We start from the raw sequence: 24,784 nt of genomic DNA, 5'->3' as shown, positions 1-24,784 counted from the left end.
ATTTACTTATTGGTATTAAGTGCTTTGTGTGGAACGAAAGATCACTCACTTAACTGATCATTTCCCAAGCAGCCTTACTTAGACTCAGTCTTGAAAATTATCTGGAGGGTGCACAACTGTGACTGCTAGGAAGTGTCAAGGTGGAAGAGGAGGTCCATGAAGGCTAACTCAGACTCTCCCATTGTTCTTGGACTGAGGATGCCCTTGGTTTGGGTGAGAGTGCCAGGTCTATATACTCCAGGAGTGAGCGAAAATCAGATTTACCCTCTTTCCACAAAGCGAAGTAACCTGAACAGTCACACTGGGTCATTTAAGGTAGACAGAGCTTAAAACAGATGGCCAGCTGAACGCTGAAGGCATGTATGTCAAGATCTATCTTCAGGCTGGGCATGGTGGCTCATGCCTGTAATCCCAGCATTTTGGGAGGCTGAGGTGGGAGGATCGCTTGAGTCCAGGAGTCCAAGACCAGCCTAGGCAACATAGAGAGACCTCATCTTTACAAAAAAAATTTTTTTAAAAATTAGCTTGGCGTGTTGGAACACACTTGTAGTTCCAGCTATTTGGGAGGCTGAGGCAGAAGGATCATCTGAGCCTAGGAGGTTGAGGCTACAGTAAGGTGTGATCATGCCCACTCTTGCCTGAGCAACAGAGTGAGACCCTGACTCAAAAAAACAAAATAGACCAGATTTGCCTGTAGAACACTCTCCTGATTGTTAGCAGAGAGCCAGGAAGATGGCAATGGAGTGCAGCAAGTGCTGAAGACTGGCCCATAAAAGAAGGTATATGGGCTAAAGTAATGTCACTGGAAAAGGAGAAGGTGGCAGAACATGTTGTAGTCATTATACGCTTCAACTAACTCATATAGTTTGTAATGAGCCCAAAGTATTGGAATAGTGATAAGGAAACACGGAAACAACAATACACACAGACACACACGCTCACATATTATTTTTCAGTTTAGTTTCTTACATCTTCCTTTCCTGACTCCACAGTGGCACACAGGTTAGTGGGTTCTAGTAGATTCCAGCTATAGAATTCTATGCTACTTGGAAAATATATGGCTAGCAAGACAGCATCCCTGTTTTCTCCTACATGGTTGATGCATTTTGAAACCTTTGGAAGCAAACAGATGTCAGATACCAGCAATCATACCAAGAAATGATACAGGAGACATTCACAGATTTGATTCTAAGCCTAATTCTAACTGATGACAGGGTGGTTTTCATCACCTCCATATACACCCTCACATGCCCCCAAATAGGACAGATCAGCTGTGGCACAGTCTATCTAACATGGTAATATGTCCAGGAGGTTTCATGGAAAGAAGTGGTTGGCGGCCACAAGTGTCTGGGCACCAGAGTCTCTTGGGACTGTGTCCCTATGGAGAAGGCCCTTCCGACATCAGGCTTAGCTGGAAACTCATTCACTTAGAGGGGAGAAGGCAGGGGTGACTCGTCAGAACTGGAAGAGGCTGTTGGGAAGCCTTTCCTCTCACTGAAGCATGTTACACGGCATTCAAACGGATGTCCCCACAGGGAATTTCTGTTGGTATTTCTGGAGTGATACTTTTAATAATACGCTGTTGGGAAAAAAATACAATGTTATAAACACTCTTGTAATTTAACAAAATTGCAAAAATATTCAACATTAATATTAAAACAAAGCTTACGTAGTATTTTAATAACATTTAATAGCAAGTTGGAATACTCTCTATTGACTTTCCTTAAGAAATTCCCAGCCAGGCACAGTGGCTCACGCCTATAATTCCAGCACTTTGGGAGGCCGAGGTGAGAGGATTGCCCGAGCCCCAGGTTCGAGACCAGCCTGGGCAACTTGGTGAGACCTCATCTCTACAATAAATCAAAAAATTAGCTGGACATGGTGGCACATGGCTGTAGTTCCAGCTACTTGGAAAGCTGAGGTGGAAGGATCACCTGAGTCTAGCAGGTTGAGGCTGCAGTGGCTCTGAGTGTGCCATTGCACTCCAGCCTGGGCAACAGAGTGAGACTCCGACTCAAAAAAAAGAAAAAGAAACAAAGAAACAAATTCCCACTCAATTTATTCTCAAATGTGGATTAAAATGGTATAAACATCTGCAAACTAATTAAGAAAATCATTATAACACTAATGGTAGAAAATTATGAGTCTTCAATAGAACTTCTGTGGGCCTATAACATGCCTTTGAATGACTTGGAAATGGCACCCTTTTCTCTGGACAGAGGAGGCTTCTGCGGCCACACAGGGCTTGGGGAGCAGAGTGCTGGATTTGGGCCCCTCCCCTCAGCTGGGCTCCTTTTGCCCTGTATTATATGCCCAGTGTTGTCAACCACTGTAATGACTGAGTATTACTGATTTAATGAATCCACCTGTGAAGCAGCATGATTACTTCATATGAGTGCAAATTATCACATAATTAAATTTTAAAAGAAATGACCACTTAAATCATCTTTTTTTTTTTTTTTTAATAGTCAGGGGCTCACTCCATTGTCTAGGCCAGAGTTCAGTGCCATGTTCATGGCTACCACAGCCTGGATATCATGAACTCAAATGATCCTTCTGCTGCAGCCTTTCAAGTAACTGGAACTACAGGCGCACACCATCATGGTGGGCAAATTTTTTGATTTATTGTAGAGACAAGGTCTTGCCTAGTTCCCCATACTGATCTCAAACCCCTGGGCTCAGGCAATCCTTTCGCTTCAGCCTCCCAAAGTGCAGGGATTACAGGTGTGAGCCATTGCACCTGGCTAAATCATCACTTCCAATGTAATCTCTTGTTGTTGTAGTATTCATCACAGAGAAGCTGAGAATTCCTACTACAGGAACAGCTGAAGTTCACAGAAGTTTTAAGACAGATCTGAAATATGCTTGGATTGGGTATGAAATATACAACCTGCCTTGTAAAACTTAGCATCAGAGTGACATGAAACAGTTCAGGGACATGGAGAAGAAGAAAAACAGGAGTGCTATGGAGGCTTAGAAAAGTCTTTATTCAGTTGCTTAGTAAGATCTTTTTTTCTTTTTTAAAGAAAGTAAGATTTATTGAGAGGACAGAAAAATTTATTGGGAGGGGACCCGAGAGGGTTGCCCAGTAAAATCTCTGATGACCAAAAAGTCCATGTATGATAAGCAGGCAAAATTGGCTCTGAAAGCATCCTTTGATTTCCTGATCTTTAGGTGAGGCTTTGCTACTATCTTTTCTCCTTTGGATTGAAAAAGTATAGAGTCCCCTTCGAGCTTTTATATTTTCTGATTCTAGGAGTGTGTTGTTCTTTAAGGAGCAGGGTCCATGAAATTAAAAAACTTCCATTTCTATAGTCAATGACATTCATCAAATTATACATTTTGTGTTCTCATGACCTTAGTATCTGAGTGCTGAACTCTCACACTATAAATACATTTAAAAAGGAATTGCTGCAATACCCATCAGACCAGGGCATGCCGAGTCACTGAAAGCAAAACTTCAGAAACCATCTGCTCCCATAGGTGAATATGTAAACTATAGCTGATTAAACAGAATTATGCCTTGCGAATTGAGAACTAGACAGAGATCACTATAACTAGTTTTGTAAGAGCCCTGCCACCCAGGCTGGAGAGCAGTGGCATGATCACAGCTCACTGTAGCCTTGAACTCCTTGAGAAGGGATCCTCCCGCCTCAGCCTCCTGAGTAGCTGGGACTACAGGCATACACAACCACGCCTGGCTAATGTTTTCATTTTTTGTAGAGACAAGGTCTCACTATGTTGCCCAGGCTGGTCTCCAACTCTGGGGTTCAAGCGATCCTCCCACCTTGGCCTCACAAAATGCTGGGATTACAGATGTGAGCCATCGTGCTCAACCCAACAAGTATATTTTAAAGATAAAGAAACTGAGTCCCAGAGAAAGTGAGTGACTTGCCATAGCCAACTAGGGCTTTTTTTCTCTCAGTTTTCTTTGACAGGCTGTCATACTGCTTCCTAGTAACTCACTGCTCCTCATCTGGTGGCCTATGGTGAAGATGGCCCTACAGTTAGCCTTACTTCTACTGCTAGTGGATCTGAGTTCTGTTATTTACACACCTTTGGGTGGCCTTCCCTTGCAAGAATGATGACTAGGATTGGATGCTGTAGCTTGTATAAAGGAATACTGATATTTGTTAATCTAACTACAGTTCTCACTCTTAACCTTGGCCTCTGGGTTTGAAGCATCAGAGCTCATGGCTCATCACAATTGCCAGAAAGGACAACCTGAAGGAATGAATTTAATGACTCTGAGTCCAAGTGTGTATTACAACAACACCAGGATCCAAGGCTCTTTGGGAGGAATGCAGTCATGATAGGACTGGTTCGGGTGCAGGAAGTTGGTAACTGCAGAACTCTGTTCACCTAGAATTCAGTTTTCCTGTGTGGGAAAATAAATGAGCCCAATTTCTCAGAAGGAGTCAATATTTAATTGCCTCATGTTCTCTTGCTACTCGTTTCTTATGTTTTAGGAAGATTGTACTGATGGGCTCATGTCTGAGTTTTGCTATAAGAGCCCACAGACTAGCCTACCTCGGTTCTTAGGTCATTAGAGGTTATCCCTTCTAGCTTTCCCTAAATACCACCTTCACCTTTGAGCTTGGTCCTGGAAAAAGCAGCCAACTATGGACTTGTAAGTAGTTACTTCTTCAGGCTCTTCTGCCAGAGCACCCTTCTTACTGTGGCAAGAAACATGACCAAACAAGTAGCAGCTAAAGCATTTTAAAACCTGGTAATGTGAAGTATAACCCTGTGGGGAATCCTGGTGGCTAAACCACTAACTCCGGCAGGACGAGATGGAAAATGGCTACTCGTCTCTCCCTAGCCACTAGCACAAACACTGCCTTAGCAAACTAAAAACCCCAAGGACAAGAAGGAGGCTGCAGCTAAAAGTGAAAAGAGCACTGGATCAGAAGTTCTGGATTCAGAACCTCTCTGTACTGTGTGTCCTTGGACAAGTCACTGAAATAAGGAAACTTTGAGCAGGACTCTTCCTAGCCTGTGTCCTGTCTGCTAGTAACACCTGCCCATCCACCTTCCAAGGTACTCGGATAACAAAATACGATAATCTACACACAGCTGCTTTGAAAAGTATGCACTTGCCTGGCATGGTGGCTCACGTCTGTAATCCCAGCACTCTGGGAGGCTGAGGCAAGAGGATTGCCTGAGTCCGGGGGTTCGAGACCAGCCTGGGCAACTTGGCAATACCTTGTCTCTACAATAAATTAAAAAATTAGCCAGGTGTGGTAGCGCACGCCTGTAGTTCCAGCTACTTGGAAGGCTGAGGCGGAAGGATCACCTGAACCCAGCAGGTCGAGGCTGCGGTGGCCATGAGCGTGCCACTGCACTCTAGCCTGGGCAACAGAATGAGATTCCGACTCAAAAACAAGAAGAAAAGTATGCACTCATAAAAATTGTAAGGCACTGTCATTACAATTTTTACAGCACATAAACTACTGAAATGAATCTTGCTATCATGGCAGAATTTTTTATTCCCGTGGCTTGTGCTAAAACTATACTATTATTGGACAGCTAACAATTGTTGAGCTAAAACTATTATTAAACTCTTATTTAACAATAAATTGCTGTTGAAATGTCCTTATTTTATGTGATGTTTTTCAAAATAGTACTTGTCACCTTGCTGTTAGAAAAATGACCATGGACATCTTCCACCATAATCTTCACTTGAAATTTGTGTATTGCTCCAGACATCACGCAATGTCCATGCTCAGTGGCAAGCAGGAGGCGAAGTAGTTGCCTGCTAAGTTTGATAAGCTGTACACAACCTAAGCTAAATGCTGTGGTGCACCCAGTGACCAGCTCACTCTTTTGCCATTGTATTTGAGACCTTGGAAGATACCTTAAGATGATAGCCATTTGAAGTTCCGCCATGGGACAGTGTAGGCATATAAATGTATACAGTTGAGCACCTTCTGGTGAACTTTATGTAGTAGATGTATCTCTTTGGAACAGAGCACAACAAGAGGACCCTTTTCTCCCAAAACAATTTCCAGTCTGAACACACACACACACACATACCAGCTAGCACATATCTCCTTATTAGCACATACCTCCTTAAATGTCCCTGGAGTGATGATCAGCCGGTAAGTTATATAGGTGGGGACGCAGATGACAGATGAAGTTCCTATACAGTAACCCAGGATGACACTCCAAGGGGGGTAATTATATTGGAAAAGTCGGAGCTGTGGCGGGCTCATCAAAAAACTGCAGATGATGAACTGAAACAGAAATTCCAAAAAACTGTTAAAAATCTTAGCAGTATCTATGCAGATAGAGACAGTTCTGATACTACAGTTCTGAAGCTAAGATACTCTTAGGAAATTCCCAAAATGTGATGCATCCTGGCTTGAACTCTGACACACGGATTGACTCACTTCTGTCCCCAAGCTGCAGAAATAAAACAGTCAGACGCTTTTCTTGGTTTTCCTCCCCATGTCCCATCTTAACCCCTACAGTGGGGATGACACAGTATTCCTATAGTTTCCCCTACAGTTAGGGGAGTGACAGCACAGTCCTCTGCCTCGGAGAAGAGCCCGACATCCACTGAGAGTGGTTTGGGCCCTGTCTTGCCAGGAGCGGAGGAATAAACCGGGTGACCTCTCCACAGCCCTTGCCAGACCTAGGGATTCTTTGCTTTTTTAATTTCCCTGTATTTCTCAGCTAGGATTTATTTTGGTCAGATGGAAAGTGTCTTGTGTCCAAGAAAGATAAGGTTCTCACGACTGGGAGAGGACTTGAGCTCCTGGGTGTGTGTTTCTTCTCTCCTTTTCCTGAGCTCTCTGTCTTCTGCATGAAGCTCATAGCCTGGGGTTTCAACAAGGCTCTGCCATGAGGCATCTCAGCCATGACTGACTCCCTGCCGTAGGCCCTCATAGTGTCAGGAATTATGGAAGGAAAAAAGCAGCGTAAGGCACTTTTCACTCGAAAAGTCTGTGAAAATCTGGACTAAGAAAAATTCCACAGTGTGCTCCCAACACCCACTTTATGAGTTTTCTTATTTCAGTTTGGTTTCCAGAGAGTGTAAATATCAGTTTTTGCCTAGTAACCACTGTGCCGAAATTGTTACAGCTCTTGATTTAATTTAATTTCATTATTTCATAGTCATAAAGAAGACAGTAATGTAAATTATTTGTGTGGTTATACATCTATTTATATCTTTTTTTCTTTGTCTGCAGGTAATAAAATGGGAAATTGTTAAACACACATCCATCTTCTAAGCAGTGTTATCCTAAGTCCAGGAGGAAGCCTTCAAAACAGGAGCCCAGTCAGTTGCAGACCTTTCTCCTGACCCACTCGTCTCATCCCCAGGCCAGCTGCTAAGGAAGATCATTTTGGAACGGGGAAAAAGAGAGGGTCTGGTCAGCAGCCATCCCAGCCGCTCCTTGTTTCATCTTGACGTCAGGTGTGTGAAATCCCACTTGGTCAGGGAGGATGCCAACTCTCATCATTGCCAAGTGCTACTTCAGAGACCCTTCACATCCTGGCCTCTCCGTGCTCATACACAAAATTTTCTTTTTTTGTAACTTGGCTTCAGTGAAAAAGAATATTTTTAGTAAGCTACTTGTTGTTTACCTAAAGTAGCCTTAAAAAGCCCAGAGCAAGGGATCTCTTAAGTAAACCTAGAGGACAGATTTGCCATGTCTTAACTGGGCACGAGAGCACTTGCCTTTAGAGGAGGTGAGTACAATGAACATCATGGGAATTCTGAGTAATGCGCCTGAGCCCATATCCATACATGGGTTTTATTGGTAAAGAAACTCATTGACTGTGTACCACAGGGTTACCCAGTCTGACAACCAGAGAGTCACAGAAATGAGCACGCCAAAAACCTCAGGACGCATGTGAGGCACCACCTCAGGGACAATGTCTAAGGGGAGCCACAATCTCAGCCATCAGGATAAATAATATTTTAGTGCAATTTTAGAAGGACATGCTCTGACAGGGCCAGATTAGGGTGCAGCAAGTGAAGTAAGTCATACATGTACAAGGTCAGGTCCTGTGTATTTAAAATGTTGATCTTTTGTTTATCACAAGTATTTTTGCATTAATTTTTATTTTTTAAAAATATTGCATTAAAATAAAACTTATCTTGAGTATTGAGGTTTCTTGGCACCCTCTTAAATTTTATACCTGTGGTGAGTGTCTCACTCGCCTCACCTAAATCTCAGCCCCGGGCATCATTTCCTCAGTCTGTGGGGAACACAAAAGTAAAAAGCCAAACAAACATGTTTCTGCCCTCAAGGAATTAATCCAGTGTCTCTTCTGCCTTTGAAAAACAAATGGAAGGATTTAAGTAGATTATCGAGAAGCACTGGTAACAATATAAATTAATAACCCAGTTATGTCAGGACTTCTTCTTCTGGTAATGGTGGGCTAGGTGATTCAGAACAACCTTCTCTCTGAGAACAACAAAAACCTCTAGATTAAAAAATAATGTGTTTTCAATTTACCTAAAATCATCAAGAGAGCTGATAAGGTAATAGGAACTACCAGGCCAATATCTTAGGAGCTTGCACCAGAACCACTGTGCCCTGGGAATATTTGCTGCCTGGGGTAGACATTGGCTTTGATTTTGGAAACTCCTAGAGGTCCAGGGGAATGGAAGTTAGGGAAAGATTCTGGGGTAGAGAGACATACACAGTGTCACACATAAGTTAATGTCAAGATGTGTGGGTACCAAAAAAGTACAAAAAATAGAGGGCTACCCCAAGAAAGTAAAAGCACAGAATGCAGAAAGGGCTGTTTTGAAAGTGGGGAAAGGACGGCTGTATGCCAGAGACATCCAAAGACAAAATGGGATGACCTAGATACTCCTGATAAGCTGGAGGCGGATTAAAGGAACACTCTATCAACCTTTCTGGATCTCAATGATCAAAAAGCCCCCAAAATAAAGTTGCAGATAAATTGAAAAACTAAAGAGTAGTCCCTGCTGGTGTGCACAGCATCAGTTTACCCCAGACTATCTCAGAATGCACTTGGGAGCCCAACAGGGCATTATCTGTCTTGGGCAAACATCTCTTTTGGGGAGGACACCAGAAGGGAGGCAGGGGCATGTGAAGCAAGGATGAAGTGAATATTGAACATATTTCAACAGATGGATAACCCTCAGAACTTAACCTTCTCATCCAGGTCCTTTGGCAATGGGTTCTACTTTTGACTTGAATCTATGCTTGAGGACCTATGTGTGGGACCTCTTTAAGAAAATGCATGCAAAATTATAAATGCACAATGACTAGGACTCCTCCAGAGCCTTCATGAGCAGCACAGCAAATCCTTCCCTGGTCTTGAAAAGTTCTTACTTGCCAGGATTGGTGGCTCAGCCTGTAATCCCGCACCTTTGGGAGGCTGAGGTGAGTGAATTGCCTGAGCCCGCGGGTTCGAGACCCACCTGGGCAGCGAGACCTCATCTCTACAGTAAATCAAAAAATCAGCCGGGCGTGGTAGCGCGTGCCTGTAATTCCGGCTACTCGGAAGGCTGAGGTGGAAGGATCACCAGAGCCCAGCAGGCGAGGCTGCGGTGGCCGGGAGCGGCCACTGCACTCCAGTCTGGGTGACAGAGTGAGACTCCAACTCAAAAAAAAAAAAAGAAAAGTTCTTACTTGTTAAGTGACTTTGAACCATTCACCTGGCATTGCTGAGCCTCTGTTTCCTTCAGTGTAAGATGGGAGTACCAGTACTATAACAACTTCACATAATTACTGTGAGGATTAAGAGCAATGAGTCTAAGTTTAGCACAGAGTCTGGTCTGGCATTTAGTGCTCAATAGCTGTTATTTATCATAATTGTTGTACAAGGGAGTGATGTCCTAAAGTAACTGAAGCTCCATGGTGTTGGAAGTCAGAAGAAAGAGGAACCATGGTGGGCACAGTGACTGGGAGGAGACACAGGAAGGACCTCTGAAGTGCTGGTCATAATTTTGTTTCTTGATATGGTTTTGGCTACATAGGTGTGTGCTCAATTTATAAAATCTTTGAGATACACACCTATAATTTGCACACTTTTCTGAGTACGTTGCACTAAAGAAACATTCATTTGTTTTACGTGTCTGGGAGTGAGTCTTTCCCCAGGTCAAGAAGGAAAAGGGAAATGGCAACTCACCAGGAGAAACAGAGGGCTGATGGCTACCCAGCAGATCCTCCAAAACCAACCAGGACTGAAGCCAAGCATTTCCTTCACATCACTGCAGAACTGAGTGATGCCTATAATCATCCCAAAGAGAAAGAGATTGGTTGAAAGGGTATATGGGCCATCCTTCTATTCCTTGATTCTCAGAGACAGTCAAGGTCATCAGGATCAGTACTGGGAATGACAAGGAGGAAGGGAGCAGGGATCCATCGCCTCAACAAACACAGCTGCTCTGAAATTTCTCTATAGGAGGGGCTCAGGAACACAAATCTGAAAGTGGTACTTTCACAAAACTGCATTTTAATAGCAAGCAAAACTCTACATAGCGCGGGAGGATGGATGGACATTTAGGAAGAGATCTAATGCCCCCTCTTGGTGCCACACTGCCTTTCTAAGATCTCAGCGTATATTTGATTTTATTGTTATAGAAAAGAAAGTTGAACTTTGCCTAGGAATGGTGAACCCGCCTGACAGAGACTGACTTTGACCGTTACACTGGAAACTTTCAAGACAAAATTTTAACCACAATATTGCCCGTTCGTATGCCAGATCAAGATCAAGGTTCTTCTATAAAAAGTAACTAGTGAGGAAGTGAGAACTGAGAACTCTCACCAATGGGTGAGAAATTGAGAAGGGGAAAGTGCCTTGTGGTTGCTTTCCTGAGAGCTCCCAGCAGTTCCTAGGGCAGGTCTATAGCGATTCCCACTCTTTGAACTTTGTCCTCTGAATTGCTACGGAGGTAGGGAAGATTTCTTCTTTTAAAAAAACTGGGCCCATGTGCAACTCAAAACGTGCCCCTCTCTTCATAATATGTGTAATGACTGCCATGCAAAAGTGATTTGTTATCATAGAAGGTAGGAAAATAAATACAATTTTAGAATGAAATAATAATTGATTTTAGAATGAAATAATTCTCGATTTTAAAGAGAGGTATCTCTGAACCTGGTGTTCTTCATTTCAGTTGCTTGTGCCTTCCTCATTCCTGTCCAGGGGCTCTTGGGACCTCTGCCAATGGACCCAGGTCAGCTCACTGTACCCCTGGTGGTTTCACCCTTATCAAATTATGTCCCAGCTGGGCGTGGAGGCTCATGCCTGTAATCTCAGCATTTGGGGAGGCCAAGGTGAGCAGATTGATTGAGCCCAGGAAGAGTTCGAGACAAGCCTGGGCAACATAGTGAAAGCTCATCTCTACAAAAAAATGAAAAAATTAGCTAGGCATGGTGGTGCGCACCTGTAGTTCCAGGCACTTGGGGTGTTTAAGTGGAAGGATTCCTTGAGCCCAAGAGGTTGAGGCTGCTGTGAGCCGTGATTATTGCTATTAGGCAAATTACTAAACCCTAGCCTGGGTGTTAGAGTGAGATCTCAACTCACAAAAAAAAAAAAAAGAGAGAGAGAAAGAAAGAAAAAAATTCATCCCAGGACCATGGGGGTGAATTGGGGATTTTACCAAGGCACTACACAAATAAGAGCATTCTTGTCTTTTCCCTAGAAGATAGGCTCCTAATTTCTGTCTCAGGACACTGGAAGGAGTTCTTCCTTGAGAAATTTAAGTTTGGAGCCATTCCACTTAACAGTAGTATCTTGTACACTCTGCAAATGCATTTACTGTGCACTAGTTCTGTGTTGTCTGTTCAATCTGTAGAGCGCATCGGGATCTTTACCACCATGAATGAGTTCTGTGGAACCACTTCAGCCTGTCTCTACTGGGTAAACATTCAAACTTGGAAAGAAAAAAAAAAAAGCCCTCCCAGGGATATAAGGTCAATCCATTGTACTATGTGTAGGAAATAATGACCAATTTCTGAAGAAGGCACTCAGCTGAGATTATTTTACAGACCTGTCAGGAGGTCACACCTTGTAAGCTGCCCCTCCCTGCCCACTGTGCTGGCTGGGTGGTGTAGAAAGGATCACAGCTGGTGACAGAAGCATCTTACCATAGAACCAAGACACAGCAACTGCTTCTATAAGTGCCACTGTAAGCACGGCGGGCCCCGTGGCATACTCCTCCAGCAGCTTTACCACATAGGCTCCTCCCTGGAAATGAGAGGGCAAACCTGCTTAAGGACCTTGAGATATGGCCCCTGCTCAACACAGAAACCTGCAGAAGCTTCTTAACCTAGGATAACTCTGGAAAAGCCCACCTTAGAACTAATATAAGTACCCCAGAGCCTGCCTCTTGAACTGACCTTTCCAGTGCAGGCCAGGTTTCACCCTATCAGATGCTCTTTCTGCCCTGTGAAACACATTCTTTTTACTTGTTTCCTGTCCCCCTAAATTTTAAGACAGACTCCAAAGGGCCTTGGGATCTATTTTCAACTTTCTGAACACCAACTCTGTACTCTACTCAGAATTCCTGCCCCTAAAGACTAAATCTGGAAGGGTCCATGATACCACACATTAAGGACCTTGGTCACGGTTTTGCCATTTCTCCTAACTCATGACTGCCTTGGGTTCTACTCAGTCCCCCACCCCGTCAAGCTCCAAGGCCACTGGGGTCATGGCTTGAAGATGCATATCTGCAAAATCTGCCTTGAGTCAGGAGGACACAAGCTAGGATGCCTGTGGGTACTATCTGATGCACATTTTCCAGTATTTGCTTTTGCTACCAAAACAAAAAAATCGCTGGAGAGGGTCTCATTTTGCCATTGCAAGTTCTGGAGGAGACAAAGTGGCAGCCTCCAGATGTTCTGCATATCGGGACATCAGGGCAATAGTCACATGAAAGCAGGAATAAGGAGTGAAAATAGACTGGGAAAGCAAACTCCAGATGTTTTTCTCCAGATGTTTTGCCAGGTTTAAATCTGATTGAGTTTATTGTAAAATGCCGAGAGCCTCCAGATACCATGCACAGATTCCACAAACAGATGTGCCAGAAACAACTTTTCTTCTTCTCCCAATGACAGACTTTTTAATGAGAGTGACGACTCCCCTTCATTTGGCCCCAAAGCCAGGACACTGTGTGTGGGATGGAAGGAACTCAAAGCTGAGGGACATGGTACTCACAAAAGTCAGGGTGAGCAGGGATCCAAAGAAGCAGGTAATGACCACGGCGAGTACAAACCACTCCCGGCGCTTGGCCCAGATGTGTGGAAACTCGTCCAGAACAGCTGTGATCACCCCCTCCAAGCCTGCAAACTGAGAGGTACACACAAACAGTCACAGTGGAGACCTGGGGAGAAGTCTGTGGCCTTCAGCACAGTGAACAGGAGGGAGGGGTAAGATTGCTCAGTGACTAGTCAAGCTGATCACAACGGGTTCCCCTGACTCACTGGCCCACGAAAACATCTAGAATTGTATTTCCCTGTTTTACAGTGTCACATAAAACCCATCACTGAGGACATCAAGGAAACAAAACATAACACACGACAGAACTTCAATATGTGAGGTCTCTTGGGGAGAATTTGCACCAGAAGGGCCAACTCAAAACTGAGACCAACTCCACACTTATAAGTACAAGGCACTGAGCTAAATGGTAGTCAGGGCAGACACACAAGAAGGGCCTTGAAGTGCTGTCATCGGGTGTCAAGAGACATTATGCAATAATAATAGTTCACATATGCCAAGCCCTTGGCCCGTGCCAGGCACTTTACCCACATTATCCCATTAGCGACCCTTTCATGTCCTAGAGGGCAATAAGTACCATGTCTGAGGAGTGAACCAGGGGCCTGGAAGTTACCAGAAGGGAGCAGCCAACGTGCCTGGGATGGCTAGGATGGGAGGGAGCTGGGTATAGCCCTGCCACCTCCTCCTCCTCCTCCTCCTCTCCTTCCTTCCCCTCTTCCCCTTCTCCCTCTTCCTCCTCCTTCTCCTTCTCTTCCATGCCTCTTCATCTTCCAAGAGCCTGTTTTCCCTCCCCATTCACTCACCGTGCTGTCCAGACCCAGAGTGATTAACATCAGGAAGAAGATGATGGCAAAGAATGTGGATGCTGGCATGTTGGCTATAGCTTCTGCATATGTGATGAAGAGGAGGCTGGGGCCTGGGACAGAGGGGAAGAGAGGAGGAGGTGGTTGCCAAGACCTGCCCTACAAAGATGTCGCAGAGGAAAACTCAGTCATGACAACAATCACAATTTTCATCGCAAAACCTTACATGTGAAATCGGCTTTGAGATGCACCAGTTGCTTCCTCATACCCCATGCCATCTTACCTGGCCACCCCAAGATCCTGGAAAGCAGGGAGGGAAGAGTTTCCATCTTGGAAAATTATGCATCCTCAATTAATGTTGGGGATGGAAAGAGACCCAAGACCCTAAGACTAGCAAAGCTACACACGAGCATAAGAGTTTCCACTGTATGAAATTTCAGTGTGTGTGTGTTTTCAGGGCCAAGATTGATATTTGTAAAATTCACAGCATTTAGCCCCCTTTGGTGTCTTTAGCTCCAAAACAGTAGAAAGGTTAAACTGATTTCAGTAGAGTCACAGAGGCCTTGGAACAAAGATCTTCAGCTGTTTTTATCTTTTTAATCTCCTTTGGATAGTGTGAGGGACATGTCTTCAACCTCTCATGGGCTAGCAAGGGCTTGCCCTCGCTTGGGGGATGAGGTTGGTCAAATCACTGAATCAGGTCAAAGGCACAAGTATGTTAGTGAGAAAGCCCTGGGACCCATCCACTAGATCCCATCACCTCTTTTTCAACCTCTGTTGCTCTTTTGTTTTTCTGGAAAACCTCATGGTACAGGATGGCCACATTGGTTATATCTTCTTTTTCTCAAGGGGCATTTCTAAGAATAAGCAATTATGTGCTAGCTAGACTTGGTACCATCACAAGACCGTCACAGGACTCCCAAATCACGGGTTTAAAGCCATCATCCAAGTCATATTTTCAAGTCCATAGGTTTTTGAAGCCCCCAGTACTGGATGCCAAGGAACTGTCCCATCCCCGCATGATCTGAATGCATGGGAAGACATTACATTTCTCTTAAATCTTTGAAAATGTTAAGGGAACTTCTAGAAATACTTCTGAATTGGATGTCTATAAAGCTTCAAAGCAACACAGTTCAGTAAGAGCAAGGGACCTGAACAGAACCTGAGGTCCTACCTGCATCTTTGGCCACCTCAGACACATCTTCGTTTCTCATCTCAGCCATATAGCCCAGCACCGTGAAGATGACAAATCCCGAAATGAAACTCGTCATGCAGTTCACCACACTGGTCACCAGGGCATCTCTGGAGTGAAAAACCCAAGGGCCTGCCTGAGACAGTTCCAAGGTCGGGGTCTAAGGAGCACCTGTCTGTGTGGCTCCCCTGCCCCAGACAGGCCGGCCATGGCAAGGGTGAGCAGGCTGAGCTCAGGGAACCTCAAGCCTGTCCTGGTGTTCTCCTTCTCCCAGAGCATGGCCTCTTGGGCTTGATGCAAACCGTTGTGACCACCATATGAGGTATGGGGAAAATAGCAGGTCAGGGTTTTAAAAAGCCATCCTGTTGTGAAACAGCACAGCACAGACCTCTCCATTTCACATAGGCCTTGAGCTGAGGCAGGACCTGGGTTGGAGTTGGGGAGTGATTGGCCTCACATCTGTGAAGTCCTCATATTTAGACTGACATTATCTCCCAGTGAAGTCACAAGACTGCCATAGAGATACCCTGTACTTTTAAAAGAAGACCTCATCATACTTCAGGTTGGTGTCCCAATGCGAGGCCACATTGCTTAGTGTACATGTGAATTCCCCTGACCTTTTAAAGAAATAAATTCTACAATCATTTTATGAGTAGCACCAATAGTTTGCTGGACACTATCATCTATGATAAACTATTAAAATTAAATCTAAAGATAACGGGTGATGTTTAAATCAAAATTGGTATGACACTTACGGTTTTGTTAAAATTTCTGAAGTGAGATTTTGACCCAAAAATTATAACATTTAGCCGGGCTCGGTGGCTCAGCCTGTAATCCCGTGCCTTTGGGAGGCTGAGGTGAGTGGATTGCCTGAGCCCGCGAGTTCGAGACCCGCCTGGGCAACTTGGCGAGACCTCATCTCTACAATAAAAATAAAAAAATTAGCCGGGTGTGATAGCATGGGCCTGTAGTTCCAGCTACTCGGAAGGCTGAGGCGGAAGGATCCCCAGAGCCCAGCAGGTTGAGGCTGTGGTGGCCGGCTGCGGCCACTGCACTCCAGTCTGGGCAATAGAGTGAGACTCCAACTCAAAAAAAATAATAATAATAATAACATTTTTGTGTTAGTCAAAATAATTCATTCATATACTTTCTGTGTATACATAAAACAAATGGGTTGGACACAGTGATTCACACCTGTACTCCCAGCACTTTTTGAGGCTGCAGTAGGAGGATTACTTGATCTTAGAAGTTTGAGACCAGCCTAGGCAACCTAGCAAGACCCGGTCTCCACACACACAGAAAAAAATTAGCTGGGCATGGTGGCACACACCCGTAGTACCAGCTACTTGGGTGGGGTGGAGGGGGGGCGCTAAGGTGGAAGGATTGCTTGAGGCCAGGAGGTGAAGGCTATGGTGAGCTGTGATCATACCACTGCACTCCAGCCTGGGTGACAGAGTGAGACCCCAACTCAAAATAAATAAATAAATAAATAAAACAAATGATCACATTACAATTTTTGTTGTTAAACACATCAGCTAGTTAAACCTAACTATTTAATTGTATGTTGCAATTTGTGTAAACCTGTTTTGGAATTTCTTAACTATTACTATTTTTATATACAGGGACTTTCACAAAACAGAAAGGCCTGGGGCCTCTCTCAGATTCTGTCTGAGTGGCCCAGGTGAAGCCAGGTGGGTGCTCTGATCATGACTTGAGTGCAGCCAAGGCCATCGGTTCAATCAAATTCCTCCAGACTAGCTGACTGACATTAGCTTTGCTTGGGGACCCCGGACACTCACTGGTAACAGTTGTTGTTGAATTTGTTGTAGCTTGCAAAAGCCAGTAGGACTCCAAAGCCCGGACCAAGAGAGAAGAAGATCTGAGCAGCAGCATCCACCCACACCTGGAACACAGCAGGGGCAAGAGCATGGTGGGGAGGTGAGACCAGGCTGCCGCCGGGCACCAGCAGGGCCAGTGCCTCGCATGCCCCCACCAGGCTACGTGCAGAGGCTGGAACCCAGCTCAACTTGTTCTAGGAATAGCCACGTATCAAGTGCAAACAAACATGATTTCTCTTATCAATTAGGTATCAACCCACTCAAGGGCCTCAACTGTACTTTTCATGCTTTATTTCTGGTTTAACGCATCATTGTAGACTTGCTCACTGAAGCCGAATTTCAGTTGTCCCTCCTCTCCTATTTGGAGGAGGACTAGCTCCCTTAGATGACAACCAGGTGCATACTGTTTCCCTCATTATCTTACCCCAGTCTCTAGGAGTTTCTGCCAGTTGGGTTTCAAGTAGAAGAGAACACCCCTCCAGGCTCCAGGGAGGGTGGCCCCCCTCACCAGCAGAACAGAAAGGATGATGTAAGGGAAGGTGGCTGTCACCCACACTACCTGTAAGGAAGGAGAGCAGCAGAAACACAGGTTATCACCACGCTGTTCCAGGGAGCGTGGAGGAGGGGGATGGTTGGGTGTCAGTTTCTATTATTCTTGAAGACCTTGAGAAAGGAGAACTACTTTTTTTTTTCTCTCATTTAAAAAGGCACAGTGGTGTGGCAGGAAGATAACTACCTTCAGAATCAGGTGGGCAGGAATCTCATTCAGTTTGGCCAGTGCTACCTCTAATCCTGCTCCTGAACAGGACTGGGGAACTATCTAGCAGGAGACAACAGAGTAAGCCAGTGTATATAAAGTACTGAACATGGTCCATGACGGGTTTTCAGTAAATTACTGTCACTACTATTAATTGTGACCTGTGGGTTAAACGGATTTTTTGGGAGGGGTGGAAATCATAATGGTTCTTGGGATTGGCCCATTTTTAGAATCTTCAACAGATTTGGTGAAGAGAGAGAGAGAGATTCCAAACACATGGAACATGTTTGGTGTTGAAGGAAACAATGACTGTCCCTTTGACCAGTAGCTGGGTCCAAGTTGCCAGAATCTGAGTTTGAGATCCCGTGGGCCCCTCAGCAGGCCTGGATCAGCAGCCAGGGTCTTCTTCACCTTGCCAGACGTTTTGACGCCTTTCCAGATGCTGAAGTAGATAACAGTGAAGATCAGCATGATGCAGAGGGCAAGCTGCCAACTGATGCCCCCCAGGTCCTGGAGCCCCTTAGACCGGTGGATCTGCAGGACGTGGCGCCTAGAGTGAAAGAGAAAGAAGGACCCCTGAGCGGGTCTGGACAGTGGCCTGAGCACACAATCTATGACACCTCTAGGAGGATGTTCCGGGGGAAATGGACACTGTGCTGAGAGGACCAAAGATCACTGAGCTCCAGGAAGCGGACTGGCCCTGCCCTCCTGAAGGAGCAAGCAGCACATTCAGCTGACAGCCCCTGGGAAGAGCGTTCAGCCCAAAGGCAGCCTTCCTGGTCTCTCCTTTGCTGGCTGAGATCTGAACCCCTTTGACCAACATGACTGGCTTTGGGGTACCTAAGGATGTGTATGTGTGGGTAGAGGGTTCCTGCCCCTTCCCCAAAGTCGTGCTCTCTCTCTCTGAGTCTCTCTCTGAGCTGCCATTGCCTGAAATTCCAGCATTAAAGGACACGAACAAGCATCTTCTTCCAAAGGGCATCTTCTTCCAAAGGGCAGATCCCGCTTATGAAGTCAATATACTCAACCAGCAATTATTTGAATAATTTAGAACTATCGAAGTAGTAGGATACTTGGCTTCCAGGACAGCGGGCTGAGAGGAGGACCCAAGAAGAAGGGCAGTTTTGACGCAGGGGGGGTCACTGTGGAATGCGAAAATAGGGATCGGCTTGGGCATGGTGGAGCAACTGGGTCTGGCACATCAGAAAGGAGTGGGGAGGCTCAGAGGGGCTGGATCACAGAACACTGGAGGTTGTTTCCCAACTCCAAATTCCACCGGGGGCTGGCCCTGCACCTTGTCGCTCGCATTCACCCTCACCGTCCTAATAGTTTCATCTCTCAGAAGTCTGCCAGGAGAGGGGTGAAGAGCCCTTGGCCCCTGCCTTCTTCCTGAGAAAACAAACCCCAGGGGTGTGGCCTGTCCCTCACAGGCCAACCCCTCCCTTACATGCACTTACGTGTAAAATTCTTCGGCAGGGGAGGTGGAATGGAGTGTCCAGGTGATGTTGTCCTCAGAGAAGTAGTTGGTGCAGTTGCCAGTGTTCCAGGCGTTCTTGCAGCTGGTCCAGGGCAGTTGGTCCGTGAAGGAGGAGATGAGGTAGTAGAGCGCCCAGGCCATGATGGTGTTGTAGTAGGAGGCAATGTAGAAGGCAATGATGCAGATGGCATAGCCGATCCCTGGCAGCGGGTGAGATGGGGGGAGAGGGACCCCGTGGAAAGGGCAGCCCCACGGTGAAAGGTTGGACAGGGCAGCGGAGAGTCCCACAGCCCAGGAGAGGGGTAGGTTGGATGATGCTGTCACTTAATTTCCCAGCGACTCTAGGGGATGGTGGGAAAGTAGCAATGCTAAATGCTCATATGTATTTACAAGGTTACATGTTTTAGAAAATGTGGAAGTGTGCTACTAAGGCTTTAATATTTTTACTTTACTTTTAATTGCCATTTATTCTGTTTTATTGTTTGTTTGTTGTTGTTTGAGTCAGGGTCTCACTCTGTCACCCAGGCTGGAGTGCAGTGGCACAATCATGGCTCACTGCAGCCTCAACCTCCTGGGCTTAAGCAATCCTCCAGCCTCAGCCTCCCAAGTACCTCAGATTACAGGCATGTCCCACCACCCCTGGCTAACTTCTTTTAAATTTTTTTGTAGAGATAAGGTCTTGCCGTGTTGCCCAGGCTAGTCTCAAACTCCTGGGCTCAAGCAATCCTTCTGCCTGGCCTCCCAAAATGTTGGGATTGCAGGCATGAGCAACTGTCCCTGGCCTTATTCTGTTTCTCTTTAACAATTTCATACCACTCGAGCAAACAGTTACTCAATAATCTCTCAGGGATACCTAAAGCCTAACTGATTCCAGAAGAAGGGCCTCAGTTCCCACCCACTGATGGAAATCACCACTCCCTTGGAGGCCCCACCCACCCAAGCCCTTCAGTTACCTTTGAAAATCGGGCAGATTTTCCTCCATATTGAAATGCAACCATTTCGGTGGTACTGTCCCAGCGCGAGCTCCATGTAAAAGAGTGGGATCCCCCCAAAAATGGCCATGATGGTGTAAGGAAGGAGGAACGCCCCTGAGGCAGATGAAAGACAATTTCACTCCCTGCCCATATCTGTCCCAGGACAGCCCAGTGATATGTCACACTGAGAATCACAGAGCCATGTGATGTGCGAGTGTCGCAAAGCTGCCCTGTGCTGATTGATCTCACATTGTACTCCCCTGGTATTAATGCTTTGCCAAAAGTTGTAATAGACAGAGCTCCACAACTAAAATAAGGTTCCAGAGAAGGCCAATAGGGTGAATGGAAAGAAAGCTGGGTTTGGGAGTCAGCAGAACAGGCACTAGGACCACCACCACTTCTGACTGGGAACCCTGGGCCACTTCCCCTCTTTGAGCCCCAAATTCCTCCATATGAAACGACAGGGTTGAGGAGAGCTGGGGTTCCCAAATCTAGCCACACATCATAATTACTGGTAAGCTTAAAAACACACCTAGATTCCTGGGTCCACTAAAGTCTCCAGGTATGGGTACAACCACAACACAGCATTTTTTTTCAAGTTCCCTAGGTGATTCTGATGCAAACAGTTCAGGGACCCTTGGAAGAGATCACCTGTGACAATCTGCAACAGCTGCACCCATCTACGAGTCACTGAATTAGTATCTTTGTTCATTGGTATTATCTATGGCTCCAGATACCTGATTATTGATATTTGGCTATATTTCCATAATTTCATTAAGCCACAATGATCCCTCACAAGTCACCTTTGCAGTGGTGGTTGCAAAAGTTTGTTTTTCACAGAACAAAAAAGCACAGAGCTGTTGCATCATTGGAGGTGCCGGTGTCTCCTGGATCTCATGGCTGAGGGTGAATTTGGAAATGCCAAGGTGGAGAATGCTCACCTGCAGCCTGAGTTGTAGCCTAAAGGGTGGGTCAGCTGTGATTTTCCCTGGTAACTCTCTCACCCATAAAATGCTTTGAACCTAGAAACCTGAAGTCAGTGCAACTCAGAAAGATCCACACAACTTACAATTATGCTGGGCAAACTTAGTTTGAGAATAAAAACCATACCATGTTCTTACAATGGCCTTTGTCCAAAGGGTTTGCCAGATCGACTTTATGCTCAGAAATGAGTATAGGGGAAATGTCACCAGAGACCCAGCCCATTATATACTGCTCAGGTTAAAGGTGAGTCCTCTCAAGCTGGAGGTAAAGTGACATAACCTCTGCTTGTCCCAGCAAGAAGCTAAGAAACTTCCCAGGGACACCCCTGGAATTGCCTTGGCAACTGCACAGACAGAAGCCCTTGCAAAATGCAGCAAATCTAGGCAACTCTGTGTTGGGTGGGCCACAGAAGACGTGAGGGTGACACAAGTGAATTATTCCCAAACCTCCTTTTGGCTGCCCCCCGCCCAAAATCTGTTGCCAGAGCTCCCATCAAAATAAATATTGATTTATCTGACACCCAGTTCTTATCCTTTTCCTATTCTGGTCACGAGTCCAGTGTCAACACAGAGGCCCCAGCCTAGTCACCTCTTTTCCTGCTGTACTCACCCCCAGATTCCCAGATTCACATCTACAGTTGGCTACTATCTGTTATAATCTCCAAGTTAACTACTCTGAATCCTTTGAGGGTAAAAGGAGGAAAAAAGATAGGGTCTCTGGTCTGAAAAAATCTAACACGGTGGTAGGAGATATAAGGTATATCCATGCATAGTTTGAGGTTGGCATTAATGTCATGCTATGGCTGGGTCCTGCTCTGGATTATGCCCAGAACAATAACTTAAAACTTTGGATCTAAGTGGATGCCTTTCTCTGACCTCACACAGGTCCAAAGGCCCAGAAGGGACTGGGACTCTGAAGCCACCTCTCAACTTTTCCTTACACAGATCTAACCCTCTGGACTCTTCAAGCAGAACCCGGCAGCAGGAGTGAAGGAACTCAGCACAGTGCTGATGGCCATACCCTCCCTTTTGGCCAGTGGAGGACAAAGCTTGGATAATGCAAGATGTGAAGGAGGCCCTTCAACAAACAAAGCACTAATGATGTTGGAAATCTCTGAGGTCAGGTTTGGGAGAACTTTCATCCAGCTTCCTAGCCCAGAAAACCTCAGATATGCTGACTTAAGCTTCTGGCTTACTGGAGATTTGCCTTTTAGACTAGCTTGAAAATCTAAGTAGTCATGTTCCCAGACTCATATCAGTTAAGACAGAAAAGACATGATCTATCTTCTGGCCTCTCAAGAGGACCTACAGCCCACCCCTGCTCACAGTCCGTGATACTGACCCCCTCCATTCTGGTAACAGATGTAGGGAAAGCGCCAGACGTTGCCCAGGTCCACAGCGTAGCCAATGACCGAGAGGAGGAAATCCATCTTCTTGCCCCAGGTCTCCCGTTCCCCTTGATGAAGCTCAGTCACTAGGGTAGTGGTGGCAGCTGGGATGGAGTGCCGAGTTTCATCTCCAGCACCAGGGTTTGGAACTGCTGAGTACCCATTGGATATTTGGCCAGCCTCTGCTTTATTCCCTGGGGCAGGGACACCTTTCTGTAGAACTCCATTTTCTTGGCAATCTTCTCCATCCTTACACACTGATGGCTCCTTCTGAGAATTTAAAGGTGTGGTCTCCATCCTGCTGGTTAACAAACGATACCGATACCCATCTGCCAACAGCCCAAATTGACTCTTTGGTGGTTGGATTTGTGGATCACCTCAGAACTTTGTATTGATGGGATTGAGAGCTCTGTTGAAAAGGCACACAGAGAAAGAACAAAATCAGGCATGTTACTTGTCTTTAGTATTAATGCATCATCTATCTTTTTTGTTAAATCTCCAGTGTGAATGTACTGGCACCATATATCTTAGACTACATTCATTAATGGGATTACAAATGCATCTGTTAAATGTGAGACATTCTATTTGCTATACGACTCAAAAAAAATCAACCAGAATTTTCATCCTATACAGAACATCAAACCACAATCAAGTAATTTGAAAACGAAACAACAAAGCAAACAAAAACGCGCAGCTTGTCTCCAAGGTTTTGCACAGGCTCTACTTAAGAACAAAGTACTTGTTTCTCTTTGAGGAGCTGGATTCTCACCCAGTAACTCAGAAGAATGGAGAAAGAGGCTCACCCCAAAGCTTCACAGAGGACTCACTCGATCCTGGGTGCTATGCTGGGAAAACAATGCTGAGTAAAGAAGGAATTTCCACTTATACGTAGGTAGACACAGTCCTCTCCATCATTTAAGCTGAACACTCCAAGTTATACTGCAAATAAACTGTAGATATGGTTTTAAAAGAGCAAAGTATAGAGGTGAAAGGCCACCCTTTGTGAGGCACCCCTTGCTCCTTAGCTGTGGACTCTGTCACTCTTCCTTTAGCCTGGATCTGGAAAGTTTTGGGCAGATTCTAGCTGCTTCCGGCTATGTCCAGTCCATCTGTGTTCAGTCTTTCTGTGTTCCCGTTACACCTCTGCAAGTCCAGCTGGGCCTTAAGCAGCACTGGGGCCCTCCATTCATTCTTCCTGCCACTCCCCAGCAAGTCCTGTGGCAAAGCCACTGTTTCTTCTGTAAAAGTCGGCAGGCAGGTCACCTTGCCTCCAGGGGAGCCAGGGAGAGGAATGTGCAAGTTATTGATGCTGGTGTGGCTGGAGTGTTGTCCTCAGGTGTCTCTGTGGAGAGGGCAGGGCTGGGCTGCTTCATCTTCATTTCACTGCCATGGACAGGAGTGCAGGCAAGTTAGCTCAGCTCTTGTCTGGATTGAGGTCTGAGATGTCAGGCATGGGGTAGAAATCTGAGCCCTTTTGGACTTTAAACCTATGGCCTGTTATAAAGTTGTAGGCAGCGAGACCTTCCAGCTCACTTTGTTTATTCTGGGCCTGAGCTTTTTCAAACTCTTAAAACAGTTTGGGAGTTGAAACATGTCTCTACTTAGCTAAGATCACATTATACCTTTCTAGGAAAAGATGGCCAGAAATAGACTATTTATAACTGTAAGGATCTGAGGCTAACCCCCTAAATGAAGAAGATGGCTGGGAAAGGTTAGTAATAAAAATAGAAATTTATGTCCCCTACCTATCTAGGGTTTCCAGTGACGTAACTTAACTTTCTACACACCTGAAGTAGAAAAACATTGTGAGTGAGAAATGAGAAGACAAAATAGTAGCTTCAAACTGATGACTATGGATATAAGTATTGAAAAGGATTAGACATGAATGCCAGGGAATGTAAGTAATTAGAGTTTTGTGGGCGGTGCATTCTTTTATTCTGTAAAGTGGAAAATAAAAATTTTAAAGGGATTGATTGTTGGCAAAATACAGCAACAAGAGATAAATCAGCTCTATGTCGAGTGCGCGCACATGTGTGTGTGCGTGTGTGTGTGTAAGGGGAATTAGATGTCCTGGGCTCTATCCTATCCGGCTGTTTGGGTCCCACCCCACAACCCACCCCAAAAACAAGGACGCAAGCATCACTCAGAAGAATATGAATTTCTGAC

At 45.4% G+C, this 24,784-nt stretch overlaps 1 protein-coding gene across 1 annotated transcript; it reads right to left on the bottom strand.

Moving 5' to 3' along the window:
* Nucleotides 1-943: 943 nt before the first annotated feature.
* On the bottom strand, nt 944-23,034 carry SLC6A4 (solute carrier family 6 member 4). Its single transcript, XM_008059332.1, has 13 exons — nt 22,573-23,034; nt 20,227-20,361; nt 19,254-19,473; nt 18,208-18,346; nt 17,464-17,598; nt 17,001-17,104; nt 15,184-15,311; nt 14,010-14,122; nt 13,147-13,278; nt 12,078-12,177; nt 10,117-10,217; nt 6,069-6,236; nt 944-1,579 (listed from the first exon to the last, which is right to left on the bottom strand). The coding sequence occupies exons 1-13, from the start codon at nt 22,913-22,915 to the stop codon at nt 1,505-1,507; spliced, it is 1,893 nt and encodes a 630-aa protein (XP_008057523.1). The 5' UTR covers nt 22,916-23,034; the 3' UTR covers nt 944-1,504.
* Nucleotides 23,035-24,784: the final 1,750 nt, after the last annotated feature.

Source organism: Carlito syrichta, unplaced genomic scaffold (assembly GCF_000164805.1).
Source record: "Carlito syrichta isolate Samal-C Ts95f unplaced genomic scaffold, Tarsius_syrichta-2.0.1 Scaffold304000, whole genome shotgun sequence".
Taxonomy (NCBI): Eukaryota; Metazoa; Chordata; class Mammalia; order Primates; family Tarsiidae; genus Carlito; species Carlito syrichta.
Note: the sequence above shows the minus strand (reverse complement) of the source record. Positions and strands in the feature narration are given on the sequence as shown.